General features: G+C 41.2%; 1 protein-coding gene across 1 annotated transcript; it reads right to left on the bottom strand.

The window, feature by feature from the left end:
- Positions 1–7,323: 7,323 nt before the first annotated feature.
- LOC143767488 (uncharacterized) lies at positions 7,324–14,785 on the bottom strand. Its single transcript, XM_077255875.1, has 7 exons — positions 14,702–14,785; positions 14,197–14,354; positions 13,888–14,067; positions 13,681–13,804; positions 13,500–13,597; positions 11,576–11,666; positions 7,324–8,373 (listed from the first exon to the last, which is right to left on the bottom strand). Exons 2-7 carry the CDS (start codon positions 14,272–14,274, stop codon positions 7,352–7,354), a joined length of 1,593 nt encoding a protein of 530 aa, XP_077111990.1. The 5' UTR covers positions 14,275–14,354; positions 14,702–14,785; the 3' UTR covers positions 7,324–7,351.
- Between the last annotated feature and the right edge of the window lie 11,243 nt (positions 14,786–26,028).

The raw sequence follows: 26,028 nt of genomic DNA, 5'->3' as shown, positions 1-26,028 counted from the left end.
ACTTTAATTCTTGATTTCTACATAAAATTTGAGAGTGCCGGATTTTTTTCTTCTATATTGGGAGTGGTATCCTATTCGTGCACCTCTTTAACAGGAGTGTCGTGCAATTATTCTGTATAATAGAAACACATCACCACTTCTGCATTTATCACCCACTCCTGGTTTTGGCTTACAAATACTGAGGCAAAATAATGATCAAATACTGAACGTGTAAACGTTACCTAATACTACAATTGTGCTTCTCACCGGAATGGTCACTCAATGAAGAATGTGTCCTCCTTGCCAGAAACCAGGAAGTGAGGAGACTTTTGAGCTCCTCAAGAGAAAATTTAAGAACAACCCTATAGGTTACGTTCCCACTGTATTTGATGAGATTTTATGTTGCAGATTTTCTGCACCATTTCTGTACCTATTAAGTAAATTAAGTTACTTGCATTTTTTCATGTGTTTTGAATAATTTTTCAAAATGCATTTTTATCAAGTTTTTGATGGTACATTTAAACAAAACTGCTTTGCTTTTGATACTTCCTGGTATTGGGCTTTGACAAAACTTATTGATAGTCATGTTTGTTTTTTGCATGTGAATTTTTGTGTCTAATGCAAGTCTATGGAAAAAAATTTGCACATAATACTAAGCATACCCGTAAGAGAAATTAACGTTGCAGACTTGAAATTCGTACCGCAGATCAGTTTACGCTGAGTAAAATAAAAGGCAAAGAGGGCATGAGATTTATGCAAATTCCATCCTCTTTGCTGGAAGTGTGAGATGCTGTGTACTTAGTGCAGTGAAAATACGCAGCGTTAAAAACTCATCATGGGCACACAGCCTTTAAGAATATAGATCGGTGCAAAATATATTCTCTTCTTTATGCTTAGTTGAAAGATGGAGACTTAATATGAGGCCGGGGTCACACTTGCGAGTGCAGTGCGAGAAACTTGTGTGAGTCTCTCGTATCAATACCCGGCACTGCCACCGACGGTTCGGACCAGAGCGTTCAACTGCATAGAAACACATGTGGCCGCACACTCCGGTCCCGAGTGTTGGCGGCAGTGCCGGGTATTGATGCGAGAGACTCGTGCGAGTTTCTCGCACTGCACACGCAAGTGTGACCCTGGCCTAAGTTGGAAGCTGGACAGTGATATCACAAAAAAATTTGTCTAAAAGGAGGAGATAAAGGGTGTATGCAATGGTGGGATGGAGTTTAGGGCAGGAGAACATGTCGGTGAGCATAATCTCTTTGAGAAGAAGAAAAGAAACAAAAAAATAAAATCATTTTGTCTAGCATGGTTGAATGAATTATGCAATTATGTGTATGTATGTTTTTATATAAGTGTGTGAGTATTGAGGCTACGCAAAGGGAACCTAACAGCTGATGCATGCTGCCCAATCTACGGACAGCCAACTGTCGGCATGATTTCAGGCATGTTGTGTTTGCTGCCGGGTACTGAGCTGCACAGGAGACTAGTTAGAAAGAAGGGTCCCTGTTGTCTTCTCCTGACTCAATGGCAGTGACTGACAGGTCTCTCCCTGTGTGCATATGAAAGGACAGACTTGTACCTTCAGGGCAGTGGATGAGGGAAAACCACGGGGGATCTGCCTGTCTGTCTAATCTCCTATGCGGCTTGGTCATTGGGGCTTTTAAAGTATCTTTTTCTCTGAAATGACACAGCATTTCAGAGTCAAACACATATGGCTGAAATCCTACAGCCAGTGTCTGATGCCTGCTGCCTGTGGTTCGGGCAGCATGCATCTACTCTCTCGTTCTCTTTAAGTGCTAAATCTGACCCCTCACATGTATCAATTTTAAAATACACTTTTTTTTTGCATTAATAGCCAATCTCAAATGTAGTTGCAAGCAAAGTGGGTTTTAAATGATTGTCTGGTATGTACAGTATGTGGGCATGTCTACCATTAAGTTAGGGTATGTCTCCCCTTGCCAGGGAAGTTGTTTAATCAAGAGCTGTGAGGACAGAGGTGGTAGAGTTTTTCTGTATAGAACCAATGAGACCATATTTTTGCAAACTGATCACGCTTACTGAATTCCCAGCAATCTACCTTCTCCAGGCTATATATTTGTTTACTTTGACATTTCCAGATAGTAGGAATCAGGATTCTAGTGTCTACAAGTGTCTGATAATCATTAGATTGTGTTTAGGATTATTTTTCTGGAAATGGGAGTGGAAAATATTTTTCTGTGGATAATTTCAGAACTATTTTCATTATCCGTTGTAGAAAGGCAGGTGGTAAAATCTTAGATAGACGGTATGTGTCACCAAGGTGACTGGCCTCAGTGCTGTAGGCTCCGGCACCAGATTTTCGGTTCGGGATTTAGGAGCGGCAAAAACGCACCCATACCTCCAATCCGGCTTCTGCAGCTCCTATAAAAGACTGCTAAATAGGCTCAGGAGTGTGATGTTGGAGAGACTCAGTCTAGTTGCTGATCCATCAGAGAGAAGAGCAGGGCCTGGGTTGCTGCAATGATGAGAGACTGTCTGCTTAATTTGCCTACCCAAAGTAGGGGCCGTGTTTGTTTCCTTTGTTACTTTTGTTTGAATACTGTGAAGGTTCATGATGTTTATTAAACCTTACCTTGTTTGACAAGAACCCTATAGCTGAAGCGCTGCCAGAAAGTGAGTGATCCTTCCTCCTTATGTTGGTGAATGACCACCACATGTAGAAATAAGAACCAGGCTCATTGGTACAACTCCAATATTTCGGGTCATTCGTACAAGTGTATCTATGAAGTTGCCTTGAATTGATTATTACTATTATTTATTTTTTGAGCATCATCGATTTCATGGTGCTGTACATGAGGAGGGGTTACATACAAAACCAAAATAGAAATTACTTAGTCAGAAAAGCAGGGTGCCCTCTGTGTCAGAAACGCGTCAGGTGTTGATTTTACATTTTTTTTTTTTTTACTTTTAATGGATTATAAATAAAAGCATTATTTTATTACCTGGATAGGAGTACTGGGTCATACTCTTCCCCTCCTTCATTTTTCCATTTGGCTGCTATCACCAGCAGGATCGGCACCCTCCAGCCGGGATTTATGATCACAATGACGTGGCGAGCTACAGTAGGGTTCAAAATAATAGCAGTCCAATATGACTAACCAGATTAATCACTGTTTTTGGTATAAATTATATTACCACATGTCAAACAATTTAACAGTTGGTGCAGTAGATTCTAAGAAAACCAACAGACTCAGCATTCATGATCTGCATGTTTTTGAGTCTATGTATTAGAATAATTAATTGAAAGGGGGAGTGTTCAAAATTGTAGCAGTGTGGAGTTCAATTATTGAAGTCACTCGTTCTGTGAAGAAATAGGTGTGAATCAGGTGGCCTTTATTTAAGGATAAAGTCACGACATGTACATGCATTTCGCCTTGAAAAACTGAGAAATATGGGTTGTTCGAGATATTGTTAAGAAGAACAGTGTACTTTGATTACAAAGTTGATTGGAGAGGGTAAAACTTATAAAGAAGTGCAGACAATGATAGACTGTTCAGCTAAAATGATCTCCAATGCTTTAAAATGCAAAGCTAAACCAGAGTGACGTGGAAGAAAACAGAAGACTACCATCCGAATGGATGGAAGAATAGCCAGAATGGCAAGGGCTCAGCCAATGATCAACTCTGGGATGACCAAAGACAGTCTCAAGTTACCTGTGAGTACTGTGACAGTTAGAAGACGCCTGTGTGAAGCTAATTTCTTAGCAATAAGTCCCCGCAAAGTCCTACTGTTAAAAAAAAAGACATGTACTGAAGAGGATAGAATTTGCCAAAGAACACATCAACTGGCCTAAAGAGAAATGGAGAAACATTTTGTGGATTGATGAAAGTAACATTGTTCTTTTTGGGTCCAAGGGCCACAGACAGTTCATCAGATGACCCCCAAACTCTGTATTCAAGCCACAGTACACTCTGAAGACAGTGAAGCATGGTGGTGCAAGCATCATGATATGGGCAATTTTCTCTTACGATGGTGCCGAACCTATTTACTGCATACCAGGGATCATGCACCAGTTTGCATATATTAAAATACTTCAAGAGGTCATGTTGCCTTACACTGAAGAGGATATGCCATTGAAATGGGTGTTTTAGCAAAACAACTACCCTATACACACCAGTTTCAGTCCAACAAAATTGAGGTTATGGAGTGGCCAGCCCAAACACCGGACTTCAATCCAAAACAGGATTTTGGGGGTGACATTAAAAATGCTGTTTCTGAAGCAAAGCCAACAAATACCCAAAAATTGTGGGCTGTAGTCCAAGTATCCTGGGCTGGAATAACAGTTGACTAGTGCCAGAAGGTTAGTGATTCAAAGGATTGCTTAATCCACAAAAAAAGCCCATTGTTCATTTTTTGTTATTTTCTGTAAAGTAGTTAAACATTGTATACATTTCTCTTCATGTTTTGAATTAGAAAACAGTGTGCAATATTCCCCATGCTGGAAATAAAAATTTGTATAAAGATTTTGTGATTAACTCATGTTTGTGAACACACTGTTATTATTTTGAACACTACTGCATACCAAACCTTTTCCATTTCTATTATTTTAGTAGATTGAGGAAAGGATGGATTCTGGAAATAATTTTTGAGTTGGATGTGGCAGGAAGTGGCGAGAGCTTAGTTTGAGGTTTGAAGGACAAGGCAGAGTAGAGGGTCACTCTGATAGGTGAGATGGAGGAACGATGAGCAGTTCAGTTGTCTACATTGAGCTTTAGGAAGCGTGATGAGAATGATAAACACTCTGGGAATCTGGACAGCAGAAAGGTGATGTTTGGGCCAGAGAGGTAGATCTGATTGTCATCATCATATAGATGGTATTTGAAGCCATATGACTTTATGAGTTGTCCCAGGCCAAAGGTATAGATGGAGAAGAGTAGGGGTCCCAAAACAAAGCCTTGAGAGACTCCAACAGAGAGAGGATGGGATGAAGTAGTAGTGTGGGAGTGGGAGACTCTAAATATGCGGTTAGAGAGATATGAGTAGATCCAGAAGAGGGCAAGATGTCATACCAAGGGAATAATGGATCTGTAAGTAGGAAGGAGTGGTTGACTGAGATGAAGGCCCAGGACAGATCAAGAAGGAGGAGTATAGAGAAATGTCTGTTAGCTTTGGCAGTAAGTCTTGGTCATTTTGTTTACGGCAGTTTTGGTGGAATGGTGGGGGCGGAAGCTGTATCGAAGGTTGTCAAAGAGTAGGTTAGATAAGAGGTGGGAGGAAAGTACAGTGTGGATGTGCTTTTCGAGGAGTTTGGAGGCGAAAGGGAGCAGTGATATGGGCCGATACCTGGATGTAGAGGTCGGGTTGGCTTCTTCAGGATAGGTGTAATTGTAGCATGAACATGTTTGAAAGCAGAAGGGAAGGTATCAGTAGTTAATGATAAGTTGAAGAGGTGGGCTATGCCTTAGATAAGCATGATGGTGAGGTTGGGGAGGAGATGGGATGGGGTCGAATGCACAGGTGGTGAGGTGTTGTAGTTATATGCCATCTTGTAAGGATCTTTTAACCACTTTCTTGAATATTAACACATTTAGATGCCAATTTAGGAGCTACTAATATCCTAGGAGTTTCTTCAGAAGAAAATTCTTAGTTTAGGGCCTGTTTCCAAGCTGTTAGGAAGGAAGTTTTTGAGGTATCCTGTTGAAAGATCTTGCTTATGTGCGATCGATCGATGTGAGATCGATTTTTTTTTCTGTGGTTTCGTCTGAGATAATATAGAATAAAACCAGGTCAGAGGCTTGTTTTTTCCAGAGTTGTGCTATATGGGGTATATAAATACCCTTGATGAAGCATTTGTGAAACACAAGTCGGGTGGGTTTGGTGGGTGAGCCCATTTAATCTTGGCTGCCAAGATGTATAATATTATATCCTTCCATTGACTGATTTTTTTAAGTCAATACAATTTTCCCCTGGCATGCCACTCTTATTTCCATTGTGCATATGTCATCATGAATTGATTGATTACGTTTTATCCCTTCCACTAGGAGTATTACTTCTAGTGGTCCTTTTCCCTTTGGTTCATAAACCAACACATGTCAATTGTATCTTCTGTGTTCAGACAATTAACATTATGAACTTTTTTGTTTCTTAATCTTTTTTTTTTTTTTCTTACAACAAACAATATTTATTACCTTCATTTTTTCCCTGTCCTGCACTTTATCAGTATTGTTCTCTGGAGTATATAATAAACAATTAGTTAAGAAGATGATTTAGTGTCTTGCAGTTGAGTTTGTCCTTCAGCTCTAACAATGTAGAAATTGCACCTGTCTCAAATTAAGTGAACAGAAATACAGAATTATTCTATATTGCCTGCAACATTGTCTAATCTTTTCCAGAAGTGGATAATTTAAAAGAGGTCCTCAACCTGAAGCAACATGGGAGGATGTGGTGAGCACAATTTTCTAAAGTATAGCTGGTACCATAGTTTGTGTTTTACAAATGTAAGAGGATTGGAGATTTATGGGTTTCTAAGATATTTTGGGTTTGTAAACATTAGTTACATCAGTTTATAGGTCATAAGTCTACGAATGGAGATATAGAAATATCTGTATATCTATATAGATATATTTAAGCAGTTCTCCTAATACGAATAAAGCTTTCCCCAGTGGAAGTCAGGGTAACAAGAAAATAGACATTTTGATCTATGGTTGGGTAGGGGAGAAAATAGCAACATCAGATATAATTTATGTGCAGTTGTATGGGAGTCTCTGTGGTACTCACAGATATATCTTGACAAGCTGCTGGATTCGAAACTCAAGTGCTGCATTTTTAATCTGACAGTGACTTGGAGGGTCTTGATTTTAGGTTTTCAGCTTTCCTAAGCTTTTCTGCCTGGTGTTGTAGCTGGTGAGTGGAAATTAAGGTGCTGTGACCATTGTGTAAAAGCATAAGGCACATTAGAAAATTGATCCCATGGCTTTTCTCCCTACGCTTGAAAAGTATTAAAAGTTGGTGACATGACCGTAAAAATTGATCCCCACGATTCACTGGAATGTTCTGTGGGGTTCTTTTTGAAGAACAGAGCTTTCTTGCTAAGCGTCCAGACCATGCACACCAAACAGCCATTGTTTTTCCCCTTTTCAATTGAAACTACTCTCAAATAGTTTTCTTCTCTGATAATAGTTTTCTTTTATTTGTTTGATTTTGGATCTCTGATGTTAAAATTCTATCTGGCAATGACATGGAAATGCAAAGTTATTAAGATTTCTGCCTTTTGAGGATTAAAATGTTTTATTCCTTTCATATCCACATTGATATTAAATACATATAGGTATCTCAGTATGTATTAACAACATTAACAAATTTGCATTTGTTCTATATGGTTTTATTAAAATGCTTAACAAATATATTGCAACCTACAACATTTCCTACATTCCGAATTTGTAAATAAGTTTTCACCGGTGGAACTTAAATGTTTGACAAGCTCTAAGTTTTGCGCAGAAGTTTTCCCACATTCAGAACATGAGAATGCATTCTCCACCAAGTGAATTCTTTGATGTTCAACAAGAGTTGATTTTCGAGTAAAACATTTCCCACATTCTGGGCATGAAAATGGCTTTTCACCTGTGTGAGTTTTCTGATGTGAAACAAGATGTACTTTTTGGCTAAAACATTTCCCACAATCAGAACATGAAAATGGCTTCTCCCCTGTGTGAGTTTTTTGATGGTCAGCAAGACTTGATCTCTGAGTAAAAAATTTCCCACATTCTATGCATGAAAATGGCTTCTCCCCTCTGTGAGTTTTTTCATGGTCAATAAGACTTGATTTTTGAGTAAAACATTTTCCACATTCTGAACATGAAAATGGCTTCTCTCCTGTGTGAGTTCTCTGGTGTCTAATTAGATCTGATTTCTGATTAAAACATTTCCCACACTGTGAACATATAAATGGTTTCTCACCTGAGTGAGTTTTTTGATGATTAACAAGATTTGATTTCCATCTAAAACATTTCCCACATTCTAAACATGGAAATGGCTTTTCCCCTGTATGAGTTCTCTGATGTGTAACAAGACTTGATTTAGCAGTATAGCATTTCCCACATTGAGAGCATGAATATGGTTTCTCCCCTGTGTGAGTTTTTTGATGGTTAATAAGATTTGATTTCCGGGTAAAACGTTTGTTACATTTTGAACAAAAAAATGGCTTTTCCCCTGCGTGACCCCTTCTATGTACACCTCTTCTGTGACTTTTAATTTGCTTTACAGTCTGTGATAAATCAGAAGATAGGACCTGTTGGTAAGATGAAGGTATATCTGGAATAACGGCATGTTCTTTATATGCGTCTTGTATGGTACCACGATCATCTGCATTAAAATCTGAAGTTATGAGATGTCCTTTCCAGTTCCAAGTACAGTCATCTGCCAAGAATTAAACTAATATTAATTTTTAATACTATTACTTTGAAATTATATTTTTATTTTAGAAAATTTCTACATAAACATCCTTCATAAACGGCAATATTGGATAATTAGTGAAGTTAATATTTTTCCCAAACACTTCTATTCAAAATTTAGTAGGTACGGTAAATAAGAAAGAAGACCCACATCTGTGGATAAGTTAGTCTAGGCAGAGACAAACTAGCAGAAAAAGTGAAAAGCTCAAGAAGGATCGATGGAGGCGAGTTTAACAGAAAGCAAACTAAGAACGGTTGGAAGGAAGAGTTAACAAAAAGTTTACAAAGCATAATATCATGGATTGTTAATACTTCAGAGTAATGATCCTTTTCATTGTTGAACTGGGATCAGTTTTTCTAGGAAGAGGAGACAAAAAAAGCTTTTCTACCTTAACCATTATGTCAGTCTGTGAAAATTGGACTGCACTTGCATAACATCCAAGTGTTGTCCGATGTTTTTCATGGTCAAAATCGGACATGTCATTAATTTTTTCCTCGGACCACTAGGTCTGAAATTAAAAATCAAACATGTGCACAGCCCCTACAATAATATGGGTGTGCCTGCTATCCACATAATACACTTGTCCGATATATTCGGTCGTGTGCACAAGTCCTCAAACACAGTCTTTCAAGAACGCATTCCCAGGAAAGACGGAGGAAAAACAATTAAGAAAGGGGGAGAAGGGCAAAAATATAACTGCAGTGAACCTGAATATGTGTCAACTTTTTGACTCACAATGTGGGCAACAAAAAAACTAGGGAATGGTGATTTTTTGGTAAAGAGTAGAAATGAGCAAATCACTTCTAGGCAAATTAAGTAGGATTTGCCAGCATGTGATTTTTCTCTTTGTGGATGGGAAGGAATTTAAAAGTAATTTTAAATTTACACAGCCCTCAGCTTTCTTCTACAGCCTGTTCACCAATGAGGTCATCTTCATCACTGGGCCATCTTCATCATCTTTCAGAGCACAAAGGGCCCGGTTTGTGAAAGTTTTTACGCCAGTATTCCGGAATAAAAAGCTTTGAATAGACACAAAATATTTGCGCAACGCTAGGCTGCAATAACATTTTTTAACTTTTGGCATTCTCATGCTATTTTTGATCAGCTCCGACAAAAAGGGAAGGGTTTGTTGCGACCACCACTCGCCAAGTTCATGACATGTGGCCGCATTCGTTACACCACAAATCTTACTGCAGCAGGGAATGAGGAGGGATTTGTGGTGATGTGCCGACAGAAGAGCACTCCACTTGTCCGACGGTCCTGATTCTACAATATGCATGTAAATCTTTATGAATCAGGAGCGTCTGAATCCAGCACGCCTTCTCATCAAGACTAGTGTGAATAACGCCAGTCTTGATGAACCGCCATTATCTTTAGAGTCTCCTGCACGGACTAGATTACAATGCTAGCTCCAATTACAGCCAGTAAGTCCTTAAACGCCATTCTCAGTCACCAACAGCAGAAGGTAAACTATACAATACTGCCTGGGTGTCCATCCTTGGCTTGAGGGCCAATCGTTTGCTATATTCTCGTGCCCTACTTAAGTCCTCTTAAAACTATAGAAGTGTAGAATGCAGACACCGAAACGTACGTCGGGGTTTTTCTGGTTTTGGTACCACAGTCCTGCACAGGCATTTTGCTCCATGTTATTTAACCCTGCTTATATTTGTCTATGCCTTCTTATAAGATAGATTTGAGAATAACTATATACAAATTATGTGATTGGAAGCATTGGCTTAGAGAAATGGGTAACTTAGATAGTACCATGTCTGCATCTACCAGTTAGTATATATATTTTTTCATGTAGGGTTATGATGCCACATAGTGGTTTCCCACTTCTTTTACTTGCTTTTTATTCAGATTTTTCTGATTTTTCTATTTACAATAAAACATTTATACCATTATTTACAAATGTGGTTCTTTCGTACATTTGTTTTCTATAGGATCTATTTTGAATTATCTGCATCTGAGAAAATCCGATCTATCAAAATCTAAAATTGCTTAACCCAACTTGTGATGAAACTTAACTGAAATGCCAAAATTGTTGCTTTTTGGCCAATGCACCTTCCACAAAAAATACAATCCACTAAAATAGCAAAGAAACTACGCAAGTTTCATATCGCCATACTGGAAAGACCTGAAGAATAATGTTGTCAGTTCATTTTTACTGCACAACTAACACCATAAAAACGAAACTCAAAAAGCCCCACATCCCATGGGATAATATGAAGCCTAGTGAATAGAAGACCTAGAGGACCAGTAATGGTGGGACAGGTAGAAGAAAGGCCAAGAAGTAAGTGTAAGAGGGTTTTTTGTAAGTGGAGTAGGTGGGCACTGAGAGTGTGCTCGCGAGCTTCGGGGTAGACACAAAAATATCTCTTGGAAAAAGTAATCTGGAGGCCCAATGCGGGAGCGGTCAGGAAGTTCATGATGTATACAGACCACAGTTAAGATTGTAGAGGGAAGAAGAGCTAAAAAAAGGAAAATAAAGGCAACACGGAGGATTGCTGACTAAGCCAGATTTCATTTTTTTTTTTCTGTATCAGAAATACCATTTAAAGCATTGCTCAGCCTTTGCAGACCTATGAATTTCTGTAATATATACCATTACTTTGTTAATTCTTAACCAAACATCATGTTGTCATGATGTTTACCTGCCAGGTTAATGCTCATATAGAAACTGCATTGAACCACTGCTTAGTCGAGATCCATACACCATATTTCTCTATCTGAACCACACTGCTCCTGTCCACCGAACTTAGACATTGAAAATCCCTTACACAAATTGTGTAAATAGACAGATTCTTGATGAGCAGCAGATGAAAGCAGCCACAAAGGCAGCATCAACTTATGAATGTGTGTTTCACATATTCTGCTACAAAGGACTGGAAAAACTACCCTTAATTATCAAATTGGATGGCTTGCAAAAATGTTTGTCTCACTATACTTCCCAGTCTCTATATTAACCAGGTGGTCACAATGCCTACAGACATTAGCACTGAAATTATTTTTGTCTTTTCATCAACATAGCATTAGACTTTGTTACATCAGTAGTCATGTTGATGTAAATGAACGAGACACAACACAAAGATTAAAAAATTAAACTCAAACTTATTGAACCCACAAGCAGGTTGTCTCTTCTCTGCATTTAGTGGTTACTACTCACCTGGGTGGTCATCTGTAGGAATCTCCACTTTACACCACTCATCTCCCCTCACACATATCTCTGTAGTATTAATATGGGTCAGATCTTCACCCTGAAACAAATATTGTAAAATTCACAGACAGATGGAGAAGTCACATCTATGATCAGCTCTAATCCTGCCATCTCCACCGTTCTCATTACACAAGTATAAAACATATACAACCCCTAGCAAAAATGATGGAATCACCGGCCTTGGGGATGTTCATTCAGTTGTTTAATTTTGTAGAAAAAAAGCAGATCACAGACATGGCACAAAACTAAAGTCATTTCAAATGGCAACTTTCTGGCTTTAAGAAACTCTAAAAGAAATCAAGAACAAAAAATGTGGTAGTCAGTAATGGTAACTTTATTTAACCAAGCATAGGGGAAAAATTATGGAATCATGAAAAACAAACAAAAAAGACTCCAACACATCACTAGTATATTGTTGCACCACCTCTGGCTTTTATAACAGCTTGCAGTCTCTGATGCATGGACTTAATGAGTGTCAAACAGTACTCTTCATCAATCTGGCTCCAACTATCTCTGATTGCTGTTGCCAGATTAGCTTTGCAGGTCGGAGCCTTGTCATGGACCATTTTATTCAACTTCCACCAAAGATTTTCAATTGGATTGAGATCCGGAGTATTTGCAGGCCATGACATTGACCTTATGTTTGCACAGTTTTTGCTCTATGGCAGGATGCATTATCATCTTGAAAAATGATTTCATCATCCCCAAACATCCTTTCAATTGATGGGATAAGAAAAGTGTCCAAAATATCAACATAAACTTGTGCATTTATTGAAGATGTAATGACAGCCGTCTCCCCAGTGCCTTTACCTGACATTCAGCCCCATATCATCAATGACTGTGGAAATTTGCATGTTCTCTTCAGGCAGTCATCTTTATAAATCTCATTGGAACGGCACCAAACAAAAGTTCCAGCATCATCACCTTGCCCAATGCAGATTGGCGATTCATCACTGAATATGACTTTCATCCAGTCATCCACAGTCCACGATTACTTTTCCTTAGCCCCCTGTAACCTTGTTTTTTTCTGTTTAGGTGTTAATGATGGCTTTCGTTTGGCTTTTCTGTATGTAAATCCCATTTACTTTAGGCGGTTTCTTACAGTTCAGTCACAGACGTTGACTCCAGTTTCCTCCCATTCGTTCCTCATTCGTTTTGTATTTCCTGTTTTGGAGACATATTGCTTTAAGTTTCCGGTCTTGATGCTTTGATGTCTTCCTTGGTCTACCAGTATGTTTATCTTTAACAACCTTCCCATGTTGTTTGTATTTGGTCCAGATTTTAGACACAGCTGACTGTGAACAACCAACATCTTTTGCAACATTTCATGATGATTTACCCTCTTTTAAGAGTTTGATAATCCTCTCCTTTGTTTCAGTTAACATCTCTTGTGTTGGAGCCATGATTCATGTCAGTCCACTTGGTGCAACAGCTCTCCAAGGTGTGACCACTCCTTGTTAGATGCAGAATAACGAGCAGATCTAATTTGATGCAGGTGTTAGTTTTGGGAATGAAAATTTACAGGGTGATTCCATCATTTTTTCCACAGAATTGAGTGATTCCATAACTTTTCCCGTATGATTGGTTAAAAAAGTAACCATTACTGCTTGCCTCATTTTTTGTTCTTGATTTCTTTTAGTGTTTATTAAAGCCAAAAAGTTGCTATTTGAAATGACTGTAGTTTTGTGCCATGTCTGTGATCTGCTTTTTTTCTACAAAATTAAACAACTGAATGAACATCCTCCAAGGCCGGTGATTCCATAATTTTTGCCAGGGGTTGTAATACTGGTGGATAAAACAAGACTGAACACAAGACCATTACAGCCATCTACACATCTTAGGGGAGATCTCATGACACCTTCTCTCCATCTACCTGATGATCCTGAGGAACATTGGGATTTTCTTGTTTGCATTCATGTGGTAGAAGAGGACGGGGACATCTCTCTGGTGTTATCCTCTCACTGGATAGAACTGGAGGAAACACATACAGGGACTGAATTCATTCTTTACATACAGATAATTATAGTCTTTGTGTATTTAGTTCTGTCTATTACCTGGTGATGTGAGGGGCTGGGGAACCTCCATCATGACGTCCTTGTACAGATCTCTGTGTCCTTCTAAATACTCCCACTCCTCCATGGAGAAATAGATGGTGACATCCTGACACCTTATAGGAACCTGACACATACAATGATACCGTCATCCCCCTGATCCCTTCATAGCAATAATGTATAATGTCCCAGCATTCCCAGCAGTGTCACCTCTCCAGTCAGCAGCTCTATCATCTTGTAGGCGAGATCTAGGATCTTCTGGCCATTGTTGTCATCAAGTATCAGGGGGTGAGGTGGAGGTCCTGAGATTGGGCTTAGTGGGTTTCCCCATCCCTCAGACACAGGGTCCTGACAGCGCTCACTAGAGGTCTTCTTTACTACTGTGTAATCCTGGTTATGGAGAGACACATTAATAAATCTCACTACAGACATTTCCAGAATCCTCACCTCTCCAGTTCTGTCCTTCTATGGGAATAACAGATAAGAATGATGTAATGTGATGTCATCAGAATCTCTCACCTCTCCAGTAAGCCGGAAGAGGATCTCTAGGGTGAGGTGTAATATCCGATCCGCCGTCTTGTCCCTGTCCTTATCCATCCTTGACGGGTCAACCAGGAAAATTCTCTTATATAGAAGATCTGATACTCTTCACTGAAAGGATTCGATATTGTAGAAACCTGGATGTGAAAAAGATGACAATGTGACATCAAAAAGATCCCATGTAATAATACAATTACTGGAGATAACAAGGAGAAACAGGAGGAGATAGAACGTGTAGATGCCGTATTATTTTGTCTGAACATATCCTCTGTGATTGAAGTCACAACTTCACATTGCATTGACAATTGATGTGTCATAGTGACATCAACACTATGACCGGTGATGTAGTTAGTGCAATGTAGACAGAGACTGGAAGAAGCAGAACAGTACAGCCACACTGGCTGCTACACACAGCTCTGAGTATACAGCACACAGTGCAGAAGGTGATTACTGCGGCCAGTAATGGGGAATCTCCAGCACCTACCTCCACCTGCAGAGCCGCACACCACATATATGGCTGCTCTGTGCGCACAGGACCTGGGATGAGGTCACAGGAGGGGAGGAGTCAGGGGTCACATGATCAGGGCCTCAGTGTATGCAGGACTGTGCTGTGCTGGTTGTCATGGTGCTGGATGAGGGGAAGTTTCTGTGTGGGGTCAGGAGGGGTTTACAGGGTGGATGTAGCAGAGCCGCGTGTGTGTACGAGGTGTACGGAGCAGAGCCGTGTGTCTACGAGGTGTACGGAGCGGAGCCGTGTGTGTATGAGGTGTACGGAGCAGAGCCGTGTGTCTACGAGGTGTACGGAGTGGAGCCGTGTGTGTATGAGGTGTACGGAGCGGAGCCGGGTGTGTAGGAGGTGTATGGAGCGGAGCCGCGTGTGTATGAGGTGTACATAGCGGAGTCGCGTGTACGGGGTGCACGGAGCAGAGCCGTGTGTATGAGGTATACTGAGTGGAGCCATGGGTGTACGATGCGGAGCCGTATGTGTACAAGGTGTTCTGAGCTAAGTCATGTGAATGTTGTATGCAGGGTGCTGCTGTACATGTGATGTTCTTGGTGGAGCCATGGGTGTGTACGACATGTATGCAATGGAATGTGTACAAGATGTAAGTAGTGGAGCTGTGTGTGTACAACGTGACCAGAGTGAAGCCATGTGTGTACGACTTGTACGGAGTGGAGCCGTGTGTGTACAAGGTGTACAGAGCAGTGCCGTGTGTGTACGGAGTGGAGCCGTATATGTATGACCTGTACTGTACGGAGCCATGTGTGTATGACTTGTACGGAGCGGAGCCATGTGTGTACGACGTGTATGGAGCAGAGCTGTGTGTATGACGTGTACGGAGCAGAGCCGTGTGTGTACAGAGCGGAGCCGTGTGTACGACCTGTACAGAGGAAAGCCGTGTGTGTACGATGTGTACGGAGCGGAGCTGTGTGTGTACAAGGTGTACGTAGCAGACCCATGTGTGTAGGAGTAGTGGGGCTGGTGGTTTGCTCCCTGACACAATAAAGGGTTAAATGTATTTGATGGTTATGAAAGGGTGACACTCTCTGGGGCTGCAGTTAGCTTAGACAAAGTTAACTGTAAGGCTAGGTTCACATTGTGTCAAGTACATGGCGTTAAACGGATCCGTTAAACGCATGTACAGAAAAGGAGCCAATTTGTAGAAAAATCGGCGTCACGTTAACGCTTGCGTTAACGCATGTGACCGCGTTTTTCTCATTTGGATGTCCGTTCGCGAAGTATCCGTTTGTCTGCGTTTGTCACTGTCAATAAAGTTGTTCTTTTTTTTTTTCTCCTTTTGTCATCGTCGGGTGTGGGTGCAGACTCATTCTCCATTTTGAAAGCATTGAGTGAACTTCTGCTAGCAAGATGTTTGTGTCTGAGCTCGTTAGATTTCGCTTGATGCAGTTGCGACTTCGGCAGAGAAAGCGTAGTTCGCAAAGGAGATATTGGATCCACGAAGTTAATTTCTTGCGGAATACATATGGTGCCTTTCACACCCTGTATGTTCAGCTTCGGGATCATCCCTCCAAATTCCAACGCTATCTACGGATGTCCATTGAGACCTTTGATGTTCTGCTCTCACATGTGAAGGATGAGATACATCATCTTCGCAGCACTTTCCGTGAAAGCATCTGTGCGGAGGAACGTTTAGTAGTGACTGTGAGGTAATTATTAATTTTTGTATCATTCTATTGACAAACACTAGATCTAGGTATCGTGGGGCATAATGTTCATTTAGCAATTGTATATTCTATTGTAACTTTTTAGTTGTCCTTTAAAATCCTAAAACAATTTTTTTTTTTTCTTTTTGAATGCCGACAGATATCTGGCTACCGGAGAATCTTTTGCGTCACTGCATTATCAATTTAGACTTGGGAAGTCAACAATTTGCCAACTGGTTCGGGAAACTTGTGATGCCATTTGGAACAACTTGCAACCACTTGTGCTACCAACACCGACATCCAAAATGTGGCTAGCGATTTCTCAACAGTTCGAGGATGTGGCTAATTTCCCCAATTGTATTGGTGCCGTGGACGGCAAGCACATTCGGATTCAGAAACCAGCGCATAGTGGGTCACTATACTATAACTACAAAAAATACTTTTCTATTGTATTGATGGCTATTGGTGATGCAAGATACCGGTTTGTAGCTGTGGATATTGGTGCGTATGGCCGGACTAACGATTCCAGAGTCTTCAGAGACTCCAACATGGGGAGATGTTTGTACAGCAACAATTTTGACATACCCTCATCACGACCTCTACCGGGGACCGGAGAACCAAGTTTGCCCTATGTTTTAGTTGGTGATGAGGCGTTCCAACTCGGACAAAATCTCCTCAAGCCGTACTCACGCCGTAGTCTGAACTCCACCAGGCGCATTTTTAATTATCGCTTGAGCCGGGCAAAACGTTATGTGGAATGTGCCTTTGGGATTTTGACATTAAAATGGCAAATTTTACTAACTTGCATGCAACTGCAACCTGAAAATGTGGACCGTGTAGTGAAGGCATGCATCTGTCTGCACAATTTTGTTGCCAGACATGAACCCCAGGTGGTTGACCCCGATGAATGTGAGTCGAACCTCATTAGCATTGAATCGACTGCCGTTCGGTCTACAGCTCAAATAATGAGGATTTGTGATCAATTTGCACATTACTTCACACATGAAGGCCATGTTCCATGGCAAGACAGACACGTGTGAAAATTATTTAAAGTCTGACGTTGTATCCTGATGTTTTGCTGAAATGTGTGGGTCTTTTTTGGTTTTTTTTATTTCCCACAACCTTATGTCGTGTAAAAAGTTACATTCATGTTATTATGTTGTGTTAAAAGTTAAAGTCATACAAGAATCTTAAAATTTTAAACAGTTTACTAAATGTTTTGGAATTTGTACAAACAAACTGTTGCTAGACATGTTTAACATATGCTATCCCATAGGGATGTAAAAAAACATACACACGAAATTGGGTGCAAAAAAAAAAGTAACCAACAAAACTTGAAACGCAGTTAATTGCACCTGGCTGGGGACAGTGAACAGTACTATAGACTTTGGTATTGCGCGGGCGTATTGTCTGCCCAACTGTATGATGGACTGCTACATTGTCTCTGATGTTCCATGCTCGTCTCACCCTGGCCTCTGTACTGAAGGTTGTAGGCCGGCATGTCTATGCTTCTTGTTCTCGATGGAGCGGGTTCCTGGGGGGCCCACAAATTCCTCAAGAAGGTCATTCATTCTTTGCCTAAACAAAAGGTTTCTGTGTGCTGGGATATTTTGTGCTACAGGCACATAGGACAAAAAAAGGAGCTTCCACTCATTTGCAGAATATACAGACTCGCGGGATTGCAAGTCGGTAATTTCCCGCCTCAGATCTTTGAGTTCACTGCGACACATGTCCTCTACCCGTTGGAGTCCATCGACAATAATGGCATCAGCTTCATCTTTTTGTGATGCTCGCTTGCGTCCACGCTGTGATTGCAACCGGGCACTCACACCACAAGCAACAGAGCTTCTCTCCACAGATCGTGGCTCGCTGATGCCAGACACATCTTCAGCACCCGTCTGCTGGCTTGGTTCCAGTGGAGATGGCTCCAGTTCCTCTGCCTGTCTAGGCGCAGCGGTACTGCATATCATGCTGTAACCCAAAAAAAAAAAAAAATTTTTTTTCTTTAAACAATTTGGTCTCGCACACAGACCTATTTGTACTTACGAGCGCTGAGACACTGTTTTTTGCAGAAAGAGCAATTGCTCGTAATGTACAAATGCACATACGGGGTCACCTGTTTGGCACCTGATCCGCTTGGTGAATTTTGACTGTTGCGGTAGTCACGGACAAAGCGATCCCTTATCGATTTCCAACGGGTATGGACCGCATCGGCTTTAAATTTTAAAAAAATATAAAAAAAAAATTATACATAGTAGATAGATAGTTCATAGATATATTGATAGTTTAAAAAATGTGGATATTTAGTTAAGAGTTGATATATAGATAGTAGATAGATAGTTGATAAATAGTAGTTATTAGATAGATGATAGAGAAATAGTTTTAGAAATAGTGTATAGATAGTTGAGAGATAGATAGTAGATAACAAGTGGATAGGTAGGTAGATAGTAGATAGATAGAACAGAAAAAGTGAAATTTTTGGTTGATAGTTTTATAAGATTTTTAGCATTTAAAAAAAAAAAAGGCTGTTTGACAGTTTGCATTCTTTACATTTTGCAATTTAACATCACCAATATTTACCAATTTTTTTCTTAGAGGTTGACGACTTCTCCATGTATCGGGGATCGAAGTGACATATAATTTGATCCCACAACTTTCGGTTCTTCACGATGTCATGGTGGGAGCTGTCGCTTTGGTCCCATATGGAGGGGTTCGATTCCACAAGGTTGATCAGTGTCTCGTTGTGAATGGTCAACGGCTCTTCGTCAACCACAATCCTTTTTTTTTTGGTCGCTGACTTGGACTATGTAAACACAAAACGTTATGTTGAAAGGTTAAATTTCACTTTATGGCTAGACTGATAGATACAGAGATAGATTGATACATAGATAGATAGATACATAGATAGATAGATAGATACATAGATAGATACATAGATAGAAAGATAGATAGATGGATACATAGAGCGATAGATAGATACATAGATAGATGGATACATAGAGCGATAGATAGATACATAGGTACATAGATAGATGTATACGTAGAGCGATAGATAGATACATAGATAGATGGATACATAGAGCGACAGATAGAGAGAGCGAGATAGATAGTGGATAGATAGTTTTTAGATATAGTAGATAGAAAGTGAATAGATAGATTGTAGATTAATATTGGATAGAAAAGTTGTGGCGACGACAGACGGCGAGGAACCTTCTTCCTCTTGTGTCCTCCGTGTGCCACAACCTATTGTGTATTTAAAAGGAAAAAAAAAATTACATTTCTTGGATCAATAAATTTATGCCTGCAAAACTCTAAATGTGTGCCATGTACCTTTGTGGGTTTTGCCTGTTTTTTTGGGGGGGCCTAGCAGCCTTGGGCTCCGAAGACTCCTATTTGCAATAAAAACATGATTATACATGTGCTTAGCTCAATACACTGGAGTTTCACACAACATTATTGTGGTTTTTTAAAGTGCAAGCCTACCGATTGAGAAGAAAAAACCCGCAGACACGCTGCTGCTGCTTCCATCACTATTCGACATTTGCGTGCAACAAAGCAATACATTTTTAGTACGCACACATCCAACGGACAATACAGACTCCCATGATGTATACAGAGATATATAATATATAGAAATGTACTTACATTTCCTGTGATCTCTTGCAAGACACTCTCTCTCACGTGCAGCAGGCCTCAGGAAAAATGTGTGCTGGGATATTCCTCCTTTAATGGCCGAAATCATATTTCCTGTCACATGACCACATGGACCACCCTCAAACGCTATTAAAACGTATGGTTCTATTTGGAAATTTTTCATGATTTGCGTCTGGCTGCGTTTGCCATAGCCATCAATGGCAGAATTAACGCTTCCGTTAGTATTGCGTTAGCTTGGCCGGACCCGAAAACGCTGCAAGCCGCGTTCCAAGGTCCGTCTGAAAAAAACTTTATGTGACAAACGCATGCCTATTTTGGCATGCGTCACGATGCGTCAGACAATGCAAGTCTATGGGCGCGTTAGTATGTGCGTTATATTGCGTTTTCATTACTTAAAAACGTGTCCGTTAGACGGACTCACCTAGCGCAATGTGAACCTAGCCTAATGGCCGTCCCTGTTTGGGAGGGGAAATTGAGAGTTAATGTCAAGGACAGGAAGGGACAGAATCAGTGAGTGCTGAGTAGTGACAAATGACAGGCTCAGGACAAGGCTGCTAGGGACAGTGTGAGCCCAGAGAACTCCCTTCTTCTCCAGCCTGGGAGCCTCGAGATAGTTGTTTGGGCCAATGGGCACACTCCTGCAAAACTGCAGGAGAAACTGGACTCAAACCTTTAGGCTATGTGCACACGTTGCGGTTTTTACTGCGGATCCACAGCGTTTTTGACACTGCGGATCCGCAACAGTTTTCCATGCGGTGTACAGTACCATGTTAACCTATGGAAAACAAAAACCGCAGTGCACATGCTGCGGAAAAAAACGTGCGGAAACGGCTATCCGTACTCTCATACCATCAGAACTCCCGCTGCCTCACGTGACTTGTGACGTCACGGCGGGTCCTGCTCCGTGATCGCGTACCGCGAGGAGACAGTGACTACAGCCAGCAGCTTGGACTCTCCAAGCAACACAGGACGCCGGACATCTACACCAGCAGGAGCCACGAGAAGGAGCATCTCTCTCCTACTCACAACCAGCGGCGCACATGCATCGGATTTCCGACCCAGTTTAATCAGCTTGCAGCACGCCGCATTACCCTCTTTAGTGAAGCTTTGCCACCGGCCGGGGCTGCTTCTCTTTTTTGATTACTTTTTTATGACGTTTTTTCTTTGCTTTTTGTTTCTTTCCTTTTTTGCATGCATATTTTTGCAAGGACATTGCTATTTCTCCACCAGGTTCCCCTATACCGTGGGAATATTTATATCTAAATACAGCTCACTTATTACTCCATCTGTACTATGATTCTTTGAGTGTCTATTTGGGACTCATCATCACTGTCTCTCTGGAAAGTGATACTCATTATCTTTTATTATAGACATTTGTCATCATCATAGATCTTTTAACCAAAATTAACTGTCTTTTGTTGGCAGCATATTGTTGGCTTATTGTGACCTATCGCGCGGTTAATCCATTATGCAAATTTTTATCTATTGTGTTTATTTATCTCTAGGGACTATCTATCCCAGTTAAATTATTGTGTGGGAAAAATGCAATTATACGTCTGTAGATCGTTTGTTTATATATCTGTTAAATTCTATATTAGTTTTTTCCATTAAACTTAGGTCCATCCCCCTTTTCTCGATCTCGTTGTGCGCAAATTTATTTTTGAAATATAATAATTTTTATTTATATAGCGCCAACATATTCCGCAGCACTTTACAATTAAGCGGGGACATGTATAAACAATAAATTTGGTACGTTAAGGCAATTTAAACAGTGACATTAGGAGTGAGGTCCCTGCTCGCAAGGTTACAATCTACAAGGAAATGGGGGGGGACACAATAGGTGAAAAGTGATTGTTATTTCAGGTCTGGCAATTATTAAACTAAAAGTTTGGTTGTTTTTATGAACCTCGCGTCTCCTGGATTGATTGCTACCATGGTTCAAGAAGAGGAATTCCTGGAGTCAGAAGAGGTTGCAGTCATGAAGTAAGGGTGATGCACCTCACAGCAGCACACCAGGACTGGGAAATGAGTTGTCTTCAGGATGCCAAAGCAAGTGGGAACAGAAGCTTGCCCTCGACTACCTCGCTAAGGCATCTTATATGTGTAAGGAGCGGAGCTGTGTATATATGAAGTGGAGCCATGTGTGTGCCACGTGTATGGAGTGAGTGAAGAAAAAAGGATCCAGCTTCAGGAATCCCATAAAACCAATGTTTATTGAAAACTCTTAAAATCCATTATAACAGCATAGTAGCCACTAACCCTATAGGGGGAGTTCACACTGGCAGATGCCTTTCAGATTCCAAGGTCTTTAGTCATTGCTAGTGTATGGAGCGGAGCCGTGTGTGTACCACGTGTACGGAACAGAGCCGTGTGTGTATGAAGTGGAGCCAACCCATTTAAAAATCTCTTTGGAGTTTGGATACTTCATGGTGGCTCAGACTTGCCCTTCCATTTCTTGAAGAAAACACCACTTGATCTTTCTCTAATTGGATGTTGTAATGTAGTAGAGATGATAAAGTTTTGGTTCCTGATCCTTCACATGAGGATATTGACAAAGCCAGAAATTTTGCAATATCTTATTGTGGATATTTTACATAACCCTCCAATTTTCCGCCTGGTTATGACTTGAACACAATTAAAGGCAATTCTGAAATGTCTACCTGATGATGACTCCTAGCATTGACCACCTGTTCAAAATTCGGTCAATCATTGATCAATTCAGCATCAAAGATGCGTCCACCAATCTACATAGATGTGTCCGTAGTCCTGTTCAATGTGAGGCTTTAAATATTCAGTACAACAAGAGAAGCACTAACAGCTTCAAGGGGAACAGAATTATCAGCAGCAAAATCAGCAGCTACTGTACCAGCAGCAGAAAACTAATGACCTGATTCTGCAACAGATTGCAGCCCTGCGAGAGACGTCTTCACCACAGACCCTGATTCGTTCTGAGGCCCGGGACAAAGTCCAGTCAGCACTGAGGAAAATGAGTCTCGAAGACAACATGGAATCTTTCCTCACCGTGTTTGAATGCAAAGTAGAGTGGGAGAGCTTGCCAATTTCCCATTGGGCTGAAGTGGAGGCCATGTTTCTGATGGGAGATGCTGATGCCCAGAAGGCCTACTTTGATCTCAGTCAGGAGGACTCCAAGGACTATGTAAAACTCAAAGGTGAGATCCTTGTCTGGGGGTGAATAGCGTACAGGCACAACGTGTGCACCAATGTTTTTTTGCGGAGAACCGACCGGCTATGTCTCAGGCATATGACTTGTTGCAGTTATTCAAATAGTGGCTCCAGCCTGATTTCTTGAGCCCAGCCCAAATGGTAGAGAGGGTAGTAGTTGACTTGTTGATGCAAACCCTGCCAGCAGCCATACACTGTTGATTTGGTTTCCAGCCACCCAGGACTTCATACAGGACTCTGCTCCACTGCCGGTATCACACTGGCACCTGCAAGCCTAGGAGTCTGGGAAAGGATCACATACCTCTGTTGGAGACAGTCAGAAGTTAGTCCATATTGAGGGGGTACCCCAGAGTGAGGGTGACAAGAGACCAGTTTCCCATAAATCGATCTCAAGGACGAGTGGTGCCACTGCTATCAGGTGCTGGTGGAAATATGCACTATAGCCAGTCTTCCAGGGGCCATGATCGTGTTTCAATATCCTTTTTCCTTTTACAGTAGATCCTTTTGTACTTGGCACAGCATTTTAGTGCAACTCACCACAGACTACCTATGTCCACAGGACATTACATATGCAAATGAACGGGTACGGTCTCAATTTGTTATCAAACCTTTACACCACTCCACTTTGCCCTCCAGTTGTTTAGCAATCATATATTCATCTATCCGGGGACATTATCTCCTCCACCGTTTCACTCTTGATCACTTCGTAAAACTGGACTGGTCTGCTATCTATTCTGCAATGTATGTTATATCCTATTACCATATCGACCATCTTTGTTGCATATACTTTGTTTATTGTTTATGTTCTTGATTATTTTGTAGTTACTGATGAAGTTCCAATAGTGACCACACTTACTACGTCAACAGGGCAAAGAATTACACCTGTGCAGGAGCTGCGACAGAAGCAAGGAAGAGGACGTCATCGCATGAAGATGGGAGGCGCCGGACCCGGACCTGTAATGCCCATTGGACCTGGACTGCCCCTCGGTGATCAAAATCTAACTTGTTTTTCTTATCTTTCAGGTTACATCGGGGGCTTATCTACAGAATTACAGAATGCTGTAGATAAGCCCCTAATGGCGGTGGCAGCAGCTTATATGCGAAAAATGAGGTGACAGATTCCCTTTAACTCGTAAGGGGGCTGATCTCAAATATTGGTCCGCTCCAGCTTTGGCGGCATTTTCTTCTTTAAAACTCTGTTTCATGTGTGCCCCCATGCTGATTCAACCTGATTAGTCTAAACTGTTTATTGTGGAGGTGGACGCCTCGGAGGTGGGAGTGGGGGCAGTTTTGTTCTCCGGGGCCCACCACATTAACTAATTTGAGACCCTGTGCCTTCTTTTGAAAATAATTTTCCTCCGCTGAAAGGAATTATGATGTGGGTAACTGGGAGTTATTGGCCATTAAATTGGCATTTGAAGAATGGAGGCATTTTTTGGAGGGGGCTGTCCATCGTATCACTGTCATTACGGATCACAAGAGCCTGTCTTACATCGAGTACGCCAAACATTTAACCCCGAGGCTGGCGAGGTGGTCACTTTTTTCTCAATTTCAGTTTTCAATCACTTTCAGGCCGGGGTCCAAGAATGTGAAGGCTGATGCCTTATCTCGCATCCTGGATCCAATATCACCTCCAGAACCTCTTTCCTCCATTCTTCATCATGGAGTGGTGGTGGCTGGGGTTTCCTCGGCATTGGAGCGGGAGATTCATGAGGCCCAATCTCATGCTCTTCCGTCCGTACCTAATAATAAGTTCTTCGTGCCTGTCCAGTATCGGTTAAGGGTGCTTCGGGAGTTCCCAGACTTGGCTCTGAGTGGACATCCTGGAATATCGGCCACGCTTAAAGCCATGGTTAGGCTGTTTTGGTGGCCCTTGTTGGCTTCTGACATCACTGGAGTTGTGTCCTCCTGCGAAACTTGTGCCCGCGCAAAAACCTCCCATAACTAGCCTGCCAGGGAATTGGTGCCACTGCCAATTCCAGATAGACCGTGGACTCATCTGTCCATAGATTTTATCACCGACCTTCCCCCGTCTAATGGCAAAACCGTGATCTGAGTAGTTGTTGATAGGTTCAGTAAACAGGTGCATTTTGTACCATTGGCGGGTCTTCCTAATGCTGAGACTCTATCAAAACTATTCATTGAGCCTGTTGTCCGATTGCATGGTGTACCTGTCAGTGTGGTGTCTGATAGAGGAGTGCAATTTGTGTCGAATTTCTGGAGGGCTTTTTGTAAAAGGCTGGGTATCAGACTGACCTTTTTTTTCGGCGTATCATCCCGACACCAATGGTCAGACTGAAAGGACCAATCAGTCCAGAAATCGATGAACAGCGCTCCAGCCAGGTGTAATAGTATCAAGAAGAATATTTATTTCGCCATGAAACAGCAACGTTTCGACCAGATTCTGGGGGGAATAATTGGAGTTAAAATGTTTCATAAAAGTAAATTTTTGTGTTATAAAAAATGTATGGTAAAGGAAAACTTCACAATGGCAATAGACATGGAAATGTCAAAGAATAAAAAAACATACTGTGACTATGAATGTGGGACCCACTAGCAACATTACCACCAGCACCAGCCTTCCAGACAGTGTTATGACTAAACACTTGACATAGTTGGCCACCTTTGCCTTCACAAGCATATCAGTAAGGAAGAAGTGCAGGGTGTTATTATTATTATTTACTTATATAGCACCATTAATTCCATGGTGCTGTACACCATGAATTACAGAGGATGGGGGATATTCGGGATAAGTCTTGGAGGCGATTGTGTGTGCAAATAAGCGTGGAGGAGAGAAGGAGGTCTTGG

This window comes from Ranitomeya variabilis, chromosome 4 (assembly GCF_051348905.1).
Source record: "Ranitomeya variabilis isolate aRanVar5 chromosome 4, aRanVar5.hap1, whole genome shotgun sequence".
In the NCBI taxonomy this organism is placed as follows: Eukaryota; Metazoa; Chordata; class Amphibia; order Anura; family Dendrobatidae; genus Ranitomeya; species Ranitomeya variabilis.
The sequence above is the reverse complement of the archived record's forward strand: the minus strand, read 5'-3'. Positions and strand labels throughout refer to the sequence as shown.